The sequence below is a fragment of the Podarcis gaigeae genome (genome assembly GCF_964106915.1).
Source record: "Podarcis gaigeae genome assembly, chromosome: W".
In the NCBI taxonomy this organism is placed as follows: Eukaryota; Metazoa; Chordata; class Lepidosauria; order Squamata; family Lacertidae; genus Podarcis; species Podarcis gaigeae.
Genome location: NC_139695.1, coordinates 18,830,575 through 18,843,489, shown reverse-complemented (window position 1 = coordinate 18,843,489; position 12,915 = coordinate 18,830,575). Strand labels below are relative to the sequence as shown.

The 12,915-nt window shown below is 45.3% G+C and overlaps 1 protein-coding gene across 1 annotated transcript in view; it reads left to right on the top strand.

The window, feature by feature from the left end:
- Positions 1 to 255: 255 nt before the first annotated feature.
- LOC310836047 (androgen receptor-like) overlaps positions 256 to 12,915 on the top strand; it is a gene marked incomplete at its 5' end in the record, with an annotated part of 221,386 nt that continues 208,726 nt past the window's right edge. The window contains 4 exon segments of the mRNA XM_083720982.1: positions 256 to 1,198; positions 5,847 to 6,058; positions 8,368 to 8,646; positions 8,649 to 9,535. Of these exon segments, the coding sequence (XP_083577108.1) occupies positions 256 to 1,198; positions 5,847 to 6,058; positions 8,368 to 8,646; positions 8,649 to 9,535 (2,321 nt within the window).

Below are 12,915 nucleotides of genomic sequence, written 5' to 3'. Positions count from 1 at the left end.
TTAATGTATTTAGTGTATAAGGAGATTTTGTTTTTGTAATTAAAACCTTGTTTAAGTTATTTTTGAGTCCCTTTCTTTTTAATGCATGGTCTCCCCAGCAAGCTCTCTGCAGCGCTACCATACTGCAAAAAGCCAACATCTTTGGTTATGGGCCCAGGTGCTGAGTGGATGCCTGCATATTTTTGGACTCTGAGACAGGTTTGAAAACTCCTTCTCCTGTTAGTGTAGTTTCTGTGGGTCTGGAAGATTTCCAGAATGGTTGACCGGGTTCCAGAAGCTGAGAAGGCTCTGGTCTTCCCACAGCTGACAGATGAGAACTATAGTTTATGGTCTTTCCGGGTGGAGGCGCTTTTGACCTCTAGAGAAGTATGGACCTATGTAACTGATGACCCTCCTGACCCTGTGACTAATGCTTGGTCGAAAGGAGATGCAAAAGCCAGGGTGATAATTAATTTGGCAGTCAGCGACCAGGAAGTAGTCTATATAAGAAATAAGAAAACTGCCAAAGAAATGTGGGACAGTCTTGCAGCAGTGCATGTTAGAAAAGAGTCAGCGTCTGCATTGACGTTTTTCAAGCAGCTGTACCAGACGAAGTTGCAGCCTGGTGGTGATTTGGCAGCACACTTGAGACGTCTGGAGGCAATACGCTGCGAATTAATTCGAAGGGACATGGAGATACCTGATATTCAGTATGTTTTTATCATTCTTTGTTCCCTTAATGAGGACTTTGATGGTATAGCTAGCCAGATATCTGCTGTTCCACCAGCACAATTAACTGTGGAAGGGGTAACAGCAAGATTAATGGGCGAGTTGGACAGAAGGGAGGCTTGTGCCATAAGCACTCCTATTTCCAGAAGTAATGAGGAACGCCATATGCAAACTCGTGGTGATACAACTGCATTTAAAGCTGCCAAGCGTTGTTGGTTCTGCAATAAGCAAGGACATTTTGCAAAGGACTGCAGAGCCAAAAGAAAGCAAAGTGCTCCCAAGTCTGTTTCGGTTCGTCAGTCACGGTTGTCATCTCAGCAGCCGGCATCGTACCGTAAAGACAGAAACGAGCCGCGAACTTTTCACGCTCGGACTGCAGATTGTAAAAGAATTAAAGATGCCAAGTGGAAGTCTTTTATTATTGACTCAGGAGCATCTCAGCATGTTTGCAATGATCGAAGCTTGTTTATTTCTTTCGAAGAGGAAATTGGTAATGTACATTTAGCCAATTCACAAGTCTTGCAGTCGCTTGGCAGGGGTACTGTTAAACTTGACTCTTTAAACATTACGATAGCGAACTGCATTTACTGCCCGTCAGTGGATAATTTATTGTCAGTAAGGTGTTTTGCTCATCAAGGCATAACTGTGCGTTTTTTAAATTCAATGTGTGAGTTTTTTGATGGGAACAAACGTCTATTGTATGCCCGGGAATCTGATGGTTTATATAGACTGTATTTTCGCACCTACTCACAATCGCCTATAAAGTGCAGAACAGCACAGTCAAGCCAGGGGTTGAGGAATGTAAGGCCACATTCTGGGTGTGTCCATGAGGCGCACAGAATTCTGGGACACCTGAATTTTGCTGATGTAATTAAGACAAAGAATATTGTTAATGGCCTCAACTTAAAACCATGTAAATTCTTTATGCAATGTTTATCCTGTTGCAAGAATAAGATTAAGGTTGCACGCAAGGGTAGGTGCTCAGATAGGAAAGTAACCGAGCCATTTGAACGTGTACATTGTGATTTAGTTGGGCCACTCCCACCTTCATTAGGAGGTTCTAAGTACTGGCTTACCCTGATAGACCAGTATAGTAGATTTTGTTGGACTTATGCAATAGCTGAAAAGTCCCAAGCATTTGAGAAGTACAAAGCTTTTTGCAACTGGGTAAAAACGCACTTTAACAAACCAATTAAGAACCTGTTTTCTGACCGGGGTGGAGAATTTGTTTCTGAGGATTTTGAGAAATTCCTGGAAGCGCAGGGGACTACTCATGAGTTATCTTGCCCCCGAAGTCCCTGGCAAAATGGGCTTGTTGAAGTTGTGCAGCGTGACCTGCAGGCAGGGGTTAAAACTTATCTGCACGATGCTAATCTGCCCAAAGACTTTTGGGCTGAAGCGCTTAGTGCCTTTTGCTATGTTAGAAATCGTAGTTATCATTCTGGCTTAGATGTCACCCCCTATGAGAAGTTGTTTAAAAAACGCCCTAATCTGAAATACCTACGTATTTGGGGTTCAGATGTAATTATGCATTATCCCGCTAAGCAGGAATTGGGTGAGCGTAGTGTTCAGTGAAAATTGATGGGCTACCAGCAGGGGGCGTACAGAATTTACATACCAGCAACTGGTAAATTTCATATTACCAGGAGCATGATACAAACTGTAAATTGGAATGGAGTTGCTGTTTTCCAAGATACTGATGGTATAGATAATACTAAGGAAGAAGAGGAATCAGCAGCAGCAGCAGGGAATAATGGTGCTTCTGAATTAATGGAAAAAGACGAAAAGCCTGTTGAATCTGATAATTTGTTTGATGATTTAAAGTCACAGGCACCCGAGGGGAGGTTAGATTCTCTTGAGCTTTCTGACCGTGAGCTTAGCCAACAGGCATCTCTTCAATCTGACAGTGATGATTTACAACCTGAAACTAGTAGTTCACTTGGTCCCATTAAGTCTGAGGAGTCTGACTCTCCTTCTGGCCTGAGACGTTCAGATAGAAAGAGACAGAAGCCACAACGTTTTGCAGATGAACATTTTAATACTGTGTATGCCAATAAGGCGGTTTTTGAACCAAAAAGCTACAATGATGTTCAGAAATTACCTAAGCACCAAGCTGTAAATTGGTATAAAGCTATGAACTCTGAGATAGCTTCTTTAAAAGAGCATAACACTTGGTCTCTTGTACCACAAACCCCAGATATGAGACTTATTGATTCAAAATGGGTTTATAGAGTTAAAATGAATGACAAAAATGAAGTTGTAAGGTACAAAGCAAGATTAGTTGCTAGGGGTTTTCAACAAATTCCAGGCGAAGATTATGATTTGTGTTATTCACCAAGTGTAAAAAATGAAACAGTTAAGCTTTTGTTAAAAGATGCATCACAATGTGGAAAAGCCCACTATGCAATGTTTCTCTGCTCTTGAGAGTGGTAATGTACCTTAAACATACCAAACATTATAGGTTGCAGTTTACAACATGTATTGACAAAGGTTTTGAAATTTTCTGTGATGCATCTCATGCAGTGGAACAAAATAATTGCAGGGGTGTGTCTGGTATAGTGTTTTGTTATAACAGTTGTCCATTTGAATGGAAGTCCCAGACACAAACCATTATTTGTCTCTCCACAACAGAGAGTGAATTATGTGCATGCGTTCAGGCCACTCGTGATGTAGAATGGTATCTGCAAGTATTTGCAGACCTACAGATGCAAGTAACACTACCAGTAAAAGTTTACATTCATTCCCAGAGTGGGCTCACTATCCTGTGTTCAGAGACCAATACGCAGCGCACTAGAGTCTTAACGTTACGTTTACAGTTTGTAAAGAAACTGATTGAGGATGAAATGATTGTATTTCAATATGTTCCAGGTGACCATCAAATTGCGGACATTTTTACTAAAGCACTTCCAAAGGTTACACATGAAAAACATATACAAAGTATGCTTTATGTTTTTGTCCCACAATGATGAACAGCAGGGGAAATGTTGAATGGTTTCTTTAAATGTAAAGGTTCATCATTGTTCCACCCGATGTGTATGTCTTTAAGGGGCCAGAGCAAGGGCCAGAGCAAGATAACGAGACCCAGCTTTACAGCTGTGAAGCATAGCAGGTGCTGCTGAGTTATTTGATTAAGGTGTGTCAGCATTTGGGTGTAGTATATAAGGAGCAGCACCTAGCTTTCCCATTACCCTGGGGGATGGGTTGGTGGTTGGGTCTGGTTTGTTGTTAATGTATTTAGTGTATAAGGAGTTTTCGTTTTTGTAATTAAAACCTTGTTTAAGTTATTTTTGAGTCCCTTTCTTTTTAATGCATGGTCTCCCCAGCAAGCTCTCTGCAGCGCTACCATACTGCAAAAAGCCAACATAATAGAGGTGTGGGAAAGATATAAAAATATATTGGAACCAAAAGTTCCGCACTGGCTGTCCCCGTTGGAGGTAATGAGTGTCAAGAAAATTAATATGAGAAAAAAATGGGGTACATACAGTGAATTGGTGACTAAAGAAGGAGGGAAATGGAGATTGAAGCCATACGAACAAGTCAAAGAGCATATATATGATTGGCTGCATTATCGTCAGGTAAATGAAACAATTAAAGACTTGAAGGAAAAAGGTTATGTAGAAAAGGAATCAACTTTCCAAAAAGACATAATAAACAATGAATATAAAACTCTGTCAAAAATGTATAAGATATTGCTGGAGTGGCATACTAAGGATGAAGAGGTTAAATCGGTAATGATACAGTGGGCAAAGGATTTTGGGTATAAGATTCAATTTGAGGAATGGGAAAAATTGTGCAAAGAGAATATAAAATTTACGGCATGTACGCTGCTGAAAGAGAATGTAATGAAAATGTTTTACAGATGGTATATGACTCCTGTAAAATTAGCAAAGATGTATAAGGTTGATAACAAATGTTGGAAATGTAAAGATAAAGAAGGGACGTTCTTTCATCAGTGGTGGGAATGTAAAAAAGTAAAAAGTTTCTGGGAAATGATATACAATGAGATGAAAAAAATGTTAAGATATACTTTTGTGAAAAAAACAGAAGCTTTTCTTTTAGGGATGATAGGAAAGGACATAAGAAGAAAGGACTTTAAACTTTTCCAATATGTTGTAACGGCAGCCAGAATCCTGTTGGCCCAGAAGTGAAAACAAGAGGAGATACCGACGATAGAAGAATGGAGACTAAAACTGATAGACTATGTGGAACTGGACAAATTAACTGGAAAAATTAGATATACTAAAGACCAAAAGTTCATCGAGGACTGGGGAAAATTGGTGGATTATCTGAAAAATATATGTGGCATAAACACAACGTTAGCGGGATTTCAAGAGGCACTGTAAAAAATCAAATAAGTATTGTTTATTAAAAATAATGGGATTAAGGAGAAATAATGGCAATATAAAAAAAGGGAATGCGTATTAATGATACAAAAATGGATGACTCTCAGAGACGCTGAAGGAAGTTCAAAACAGACACAATTTGTTGTATTCGGGTTAAAATGTATAACTGGATGAAAATTAATAAAAAATTATTGGGGGGAAAAAATTCACTCAGGACAATGTCATTATCCAAGAGGCTAAGTTCTATAGTCTCTCTTTGTAAAGTTTGAAATAAAGAAGAACTGTAAGAAACTTTTCCTTCTCTTTATAATTTCCTGGGCAACCAACCAGTAGCCGCTGACAACATCCTGACAGATTGTCCCAAGTCCTCTTAAATTGCTGGTTAAGTCATAAATCATGACAGACGGTACAGGAGCTACCGGCGGGCAGCCTGCCAACACTGATAACTGAAAGGAGCCATTTCAATGGCTTTTACAACAGAATTTAATGCTGAGAGGACATGTAGAACATTTGATGAGTGCCGTTCAATCTCAAAATGCGGAAATGGTCAAAATGATGGCAGAAACGCAGAGACAGTCAGTAAGACCCACCCCCACCCCCAATTCCCCCATCAAAGTTCAGTGGACAGACCTCTGAGTTGCTTGGGTTTAAAGTGAAAGTAGAAATGTTTTTGAAGGTGAGGCAAGATGTCAGACAAAGAATGTGCATTTATTGTAATTAATCTTCTGGAAGGAGCCGCCAGACGCTGAGTGACTCCTTTACTAATTAATCAACACCCTTGTTTATTGAGATCAGACAGTTTTATGACTCATCTCGAGTCCATGTTCCAGGACCCACAGTGGAAACCTGCAAAAACACAAAAGCTAATGAAGCTGAAGCAGGGGTCTAACTCCGTAATGGAGTACATTACACAGTTCAGTTTGCTGTCGCAGGAGCTAGCGTGGTATCAGGAAGCCTTGATGGCTATTTACCATGCAGGGCTGAGTGAAACCCTGCTGAATGAGTTGGTAAGAATGGATCCCCCCCCCCCTAGTTCCCTGGAGGCGTTGATGCCAGCAGCCTTGAGAATTGCCCAGTGCTTGCAAGAGAGAAAGGAGCAGAGGAGCTGTTATCAGGCCGCAGGTGAAGCTGTTTGGAATTCCACGCATTCCAGGGAGAAGGCCTGGGAGCAAAATGAGGAATGAACCTGCAAGGCTATGCAGATCGGCACCAGCACCATCGTGTGTCTCAAGAGGAGAAAAAGACAAAAAGAGGAGAGAGAGACTTTGCTTGTACTGTGGGAAGCCGAATCACTTTGCCAGACATTGTCCAGCCAAGACACCCGTGAACTCTTTCTGGAGCCAGTGCTGAGAGAAGGGCAGGCCCAGCAAAGCAGCAGGTGGGAAACGCCCACCCCCAGTTCCTGTGAGGGCCCTAGGACTGGGAAAGGGGCAAGTTGCCACTGGCTATTCCTGGATTCACAGTGCTTGGGGTGCTACAGTTCCCAGATGGGCGCAAGATGCAGTTGTGAGCCCTCATTGATTCTGGTTCCTCAGCAGATTTTTGTGATGTAGAGAAGGCATGTTCAACCAAAAGTAGCCTGAGATCTACCATTCAATATCAAAAACTGGCAGTGATCTACCACACTCTCCCATTGTCATTCTTCAATTTAAACATGAGTTAAATCCATGAGTTGTTATCAAAGGCCTTCTCTGCCTCAATAAACATCAGAGCTGTTTGCTTGTCATTCCTGGCCTCCATATATTCTGTTATGTCGATTATATTCCTTATGTTATTCTTATGTTACTCTGAAGTCTCTATCCTACAGTTTGAAAAGGCAGTGAACATCAATGGTATGGGCCGAAACCACCAGGCTGAGCAAGGGATTCGCCACTTTTGCTTGAAACACCTAGCAAGAGTGTGGACTCTCCTTCATTGGAGGGTTTTTTCATAAGAGGCTCTCAGCAAAGGCTTTTGAGCAAGAAATGGACATTTGTTATGTATGCTTTGGTCGACATCCTCTGCATTGCAGAGGCTTGGACTGGATGACCCTTAGGAGTCCCTTTTCCTGCTCTACAGTCCTGAGTTTATGATGCCAGACAGATGAAAGCAAGCTATCTGTTTGATTAAAGAGCCAGTGGAAGACAGCTGTGTGAGATTTTGGAAATGGTTAGCTCTTTTTGTTGCCACATCTGGATTTTGACTATGGTACCCTTAGGTTTCTCTTCATGAGAAGCATCAAGGGGGGGGGTCATTTTGTGTAGGGCTCTGGAGCCACGGATTGTGTTTAGAAGGCTCATGAGGTGTACTCCCACTGAAGGCATCCCCTGAAGATGTTTGAACTGTAACTGTGTGTGTGTGTGTGTGTGTGTGTGTGTGTGTGTGCATGAAAAGGGAAAAGGGCAGACAACTGGAGTTCTGACCCAGAAACTGAAAAGGTTGGATCTGTGTAACTGAAAGGATTGACCACAAGGCTTGAGAGCAACAGTTAATGCTCTCCTTGTTAAAGACACTGCAAAGTTTATGCCAGGACAAAAAGAAATGGTTTGCGTTTTCATGCAGTTTTTAACTCCCTTGTATTCCAAGAGCAAGTAATTTTGGGGGTTTACCAGTAAAAGCCTAATATTTGTTAAGTGGCAACTCAGAAGATTTTGTTAAGTGGAAAATCACAGGTGCAAGGTGAAAATAGAAGCCACATCTTCAAAATCTTGACTTCACTAATGAAAAAAATTCTTTTGTTTTTGGAACAGCAAGCGCAAATTTAATGAACTGGACTCTGACACAAAAGTTGTGTCCACTTGACATGGACAAAGGGGAAAAGATATATTTAATTCTTTTGAGATAATGTTTTAGAAATAAAGCCTGGTTTTACCTACTCTCGTTGCTCCTGACTCTATTCCTTGATAGGAAATTGGGCTCTGCCTATCCAGGGAACGAACAAAGGACACATTTTTGCAACAACCCAGGGCAAAAAAAACCCGGCTGGCTTCGCCGCTTACCGGCGCCCGTAGCTACGGCTCTGCAGCGGAGCCGAGCGCGAGCGCGCGCAGTGTGGCCAGCCCAGGGAAGCCACTTCTCCTGTTCCCACCAACCGCGACTTGTTGCCGATCTCTCCGCCCCGGATCCAGGGGATCTCCTCGGCCGCTGAGCCGATTGGGCGGCCAGTCTAGCCTCTCCTCCCCGGCCTTCTGACTCACAAGCCTCCCTCCGGTTCGCCAACGTCCGCTTCTGTCTCCGCCCTCCCTGCGCGCTCGAGTTCATTTTCTTCGGGTGGTTCATCTGCCTTGCCTCCAAAGCGTCAGTCCGTCCGTTCTCTCTCTCCCGATTGTAACTTCAGCTCTCTTTGGGCAGGGTCAATCCTCGGCCGCCAGCGAAGGCTTTTCGGAGCGCCTTCCAGAACCTGTTTAAGAATGTCCGCGAAGTGTTCCAGAGCCCCGAATCCTTGCGAGAGGAGGCTGGCCCCAGCCACCAGGCGTCGGCGTCCGCGACGGAAGGGTCGTCTTCCTCGGGGTCCCGCTTGCAAGAGCCCAGTGCCTACCAGCAAGACTCGGGCTCGCCCTCTTACCTGCTGCTGGAAGAGCAGTCCCAGGTGAGCAAAACGCTGCAGTCCCCCGATGGGGGGGGGAGGCGTCCTTGTCCTCGCCCTCGTCGTCCGCTCCGTATTCTCTGGCCCTGCTGGGGGGCTTCTCTTTCCAGAGTCGTCCCGGGGACTTCAAAGACATTCCTGGCAACAGCAGTCTTCAGCAAAAAGCAGAAGGAGGCGAGCCTCGCGGAGGAGGTGAGGAAGCCCCTTCCGACAAAACTGACTACCTGGGCGTGAGTGCCAAGGAGCTGGGCAAAGCCGTCTCCACCTCCTTGGGCTTGGCGGTGGAAGCGCTCGATGCGCCTGGCGTCGGCGAAATGGCGGCGACCCACGGCGACAGCATGTTCACTGGCGCGCACCCTCGGCCCCTGACACTGGACGGCTGCAAGATCGTGGAAGCCAAGAAGGGAGGCGCTGGTGGTGGCGAGGGCGTGCTGGCCATGGACATGCCGGGCCACCCAAGCCTCTACAAGTGCTCTCTGGAGCTGGAGGAGCCGTTGGGGACCTTCCCGAACCGCGACTACTACAACTTTCAGCTGGCCCTAGCCTCCCATGGGGGGTGCATCAAGCTAGAGAGCCCCTTGGAGTACGCACCTGGCAGTGCTGCTTGGGAGCCGCAGTGCCGGAGTGCTGGAGACGTGCCTGCTGCCTTGGCACCCCACTATGCTGGTCCTCCCGGCCAGAGACGGCACCACTTCTTCACCGAGGAAGGGCAACTCTATGAAGGTGCCCCCCCCCGCCTATTTGGCTATGCCAGGAGCCAGGGCCCATTGGAACAAGAGGGTGCCACGCTCCAACCATCCAATGTGTTGTACCCCGGGGGCATGGTGGGCAGGATGCCCTTTGCCCCTGCCGCTGACTGCATCAAGATGGAGCTCCCTCCGTGGATGGAGAGCTACACAGGGGCCTACGGAGACATGAGGTAAAGGGCTAACATGCAAAGACCGTTCTCGCCAAAGGCTGGTAGGGTTTTGCAAAACTCTTGTAGGTGAGTTGGAGGGGAAAGATCCCAGGTTTTCAAAAAGAAGGGGGAGGCTTGCAACCAGTATTTTTTAGCCTGAGTTTTATTTTAGGTTGGTTGGGTGTGTGTGGATTGCATGAACTCTTGAGCACATCTCCTGCAATTTGCTTGGGTGTGAATTGGTGCAGGCCAGGGGTCCAAAGGAATGCTTCAATCTAAGGGTAGCTGGTTCAAGGCCCACCCTGCTTTGGAGCTATTGACAGGTATAGACCATCAGGTTTGCAGCCTACCCGCTGAGCTTGTCAATCGGGTGTAGAAAAACCACATTTTAAAAAACCCACATCAGTTTTATTGGGGTAAATTGTCAGTTTGTTCAGTCCTGATGATGATGCATCTTCCGTTAGCATGACTCTGAACATCAGGATTTCGGGGGAACTTTTTGAAGTGTTGATTTCATTGGCTATAGTGACTTTTTGGATTCCTAATACAGTTGGATTCCTCTGCCTGAACGTAGCATTGTTTTGTTGTTTTGAGTGAGATTCTGGTAGAGTTCACTGCCGTTGCTTCTCTCATGACTCGTTTGGGAAGGTGCTTGTGCCAGAATTTCCATACTCTGAACCTACCTAGGACTTTGAAACGTTGGCACAGAGAGAACCCCTTTGTGTGTAGGCATGAATCTCATATTGGGCTGCTTTTGGTTTGAAGACTTCAGCTGCCCGCCATTTTGTCCTGCCTTCTAGAAATGCAGCTCAGTGATAAAAGCACAGCTGTCATGCTGCCCTGTGCTCTGGCCTGCAACTCCCTCTCCCTTGCCCCAGTCCTTATTTTCATGGAAGGGTCACTGTCCATAAGTAGCCTTAAACTATTGGTGAGTAATGCAAATGGTACCTGTGTGGTGCTTGCAAGCATCTTAGGTGATGCATTGATGTTGACCCATAGAAACTTTAGAGTCAGGGAAAAAGGGGTTGGGTCTCCCGGATCAAAAGTTGATTCATGTGTGAATCCAACTGTATTATGCCTAAACCACCCTTCTATTTGGGCCATTTTGTACACACAGCAAGAATCGGTTCTGTCAGGGGCTCAGGAGCAGAGGCACAGGAGAGGGAGGAAATGGAGAGCGAGGGGGAGGAATCCGAAGGGAGCGTAGGCGGTGACAGTGATCAGAGGGATTCCATGAGCCTCTCCAGCGAATCGGAAGATTCACAGAAGGGAGCGCCGATGGCCAGGGCAAGGGGGGTGCCAAGGGGGAAACCCCAGAAGGAAGGGGCCAGCGGGGACTCCCAGAGCAGCAGTTGGAAATCAGGACCAGCTTCCCCACCAGAGCGCAGTGGGGGGGAGAGGAGTCCCAGGCATCGGGACCAGTGTTTTCACCACCAGCGAGAGGAGATGAGTCAGGATTGGCCACGCCTCCATCGGAGAGCGGGGAAACAGTCAAGAGGAAAGTTACTGGCTGGGCGCGCGCGCCAAGTTCAAATGTACAGGCGAGCGGCACAGCAGGTAGCCCGGATAGGGAGCCAGGTCCTAAAGCCCGCCGGAAGGAGGGGCAAGACTCAGGGGGGTCAGCGTCAGAAGAGTCCAGAAAGGAGGAAACCCCAGAGGGCAGAAGGACCCAGAGGAGGAAAGAACAACGGAAGAGGTGGAGTAAGGCTAGAGTCTTAAACTGGTGTCGAGGAGGCGGAGACTCAGATGGAGCTTCGCCGGTCTAGGTTCTAAGACGTAGAGTTGCACGCTGCGGTTTGGAAATGGAAACTAATCTTCAATAAAGACTTTTATACGTTATTACTGACTAGCGTTGGTCCTCTGTGAGCTGGGACCTGGAGGCAACTCTGACAGGTTCCGTCCAGGACAAAGTGGAAATAGGTCAGAATGGAAGATTTTGCATGCCTAATACCTGGAACTGTGACTGTAACATTTCAGTTGCTTCCCAAGAAATTGTTTTTGACTTGGGTTGGACTTTTAGTGAGCAAAGTATTTAAATTCCCATCAGAGTCTCATCCTTGAATTCAACGTATCAATTTTGCACACACCCACACCCATGGGAAACATTTTGGGAGCTTCGGATATAGAAATTTCATAGATTGGGGATGAGAATTAAGCTAGGCTTCCCAAGTGTTTTTTATTTTAAATAATATACTTTCTAAGCACAGTAGTTGACTACCCTTTCCCTTCCTAATACTTTTTTGGGGCCATATCCAACCCTCTGTGGAATCTAATGGAAAGGCTTCCCATTGACGTCAACGGAGCTGGATTAGACCTTTACATTTGCAACTCGTGGCCCCGTTGCAATTTTAAAGCATTACAGTTTGAGCTGTTAAATAATATTTATTTCTCACATTATTGTTGGATGGTAAAACCCACTTGCCTCAAAACGGAACAGCTGAATCTTGCTTGTGCAGATGGCTGGCCTAATGGATTGCTTACGGGCAAGTATAGAAAAGCTTGTTTTCATTTTACGGGAAACTGGACTGCAGCTCCATTGGACAGATGGTGATGTCTCCTCTCCCTCTCCACCCCAGTCATAAGGCCTGCAGTCAGAACTTTGGTGGTGGTGAGTGACATAGATCTACCCAATAAAGCAAAATAACTAAATGCAACTACAATAAGAAGTTACTGTATTTTTAAAACAACATTAATGAGGTTTTTAAAAATTATGTGACAGCTGCTCAATAAGCTATTCATGATCCTTGTGTCTTTTCCTGTAATGCTGCAAATTGGGAACAGGCTTATTTTTTACTGAGCAATTTGATAGAAGACTGTCAGCTTGTCCCCTCCCTAAAGGTAAAGGTAAAGGGACCCCTGACCATTAGGTCCAGTCGTGGCCGACTCTGGGGTTGCGGCGCTCATCTCGCTTTATTGGCCGAGGGAGCCGGCGTTTGTCCTCAGACAGCTTCCGGGTCATGTGGCCAGCATGGTGAACCAGAGCAACACACGGAAACGCCGTTTACCTTCCTGCCGGAGCAGTACCTACTGTATTTTTTGCTCTATAAGACTCACTTTTTCCCTCCAAAAAAGTAAGGGGAAATGTGTGTGCGTCTTATGGAGCGAATGCAGGCTGTGCAGCTATCCCAGAAGCCAGAACAGCAAGAGGGATTGCTGCTTTCAATTCAATTCAATTCAAAATCCTTTATTAGGCATAGCACATTAACAAACAAACATCATATACAGACTGTATAAAATATGGGCTCAGCGAACACAATTTATCCCAGTCCTATTCTTAACTCCAAGAAATAAATCGATGTACATAAATAATATAATACAACACAACAACATCACCTACCATTAAAAACCACTAAGTCTCTTTATCATGGCCCATTCTTTCCTCATGGACAGCACTCAAAAAT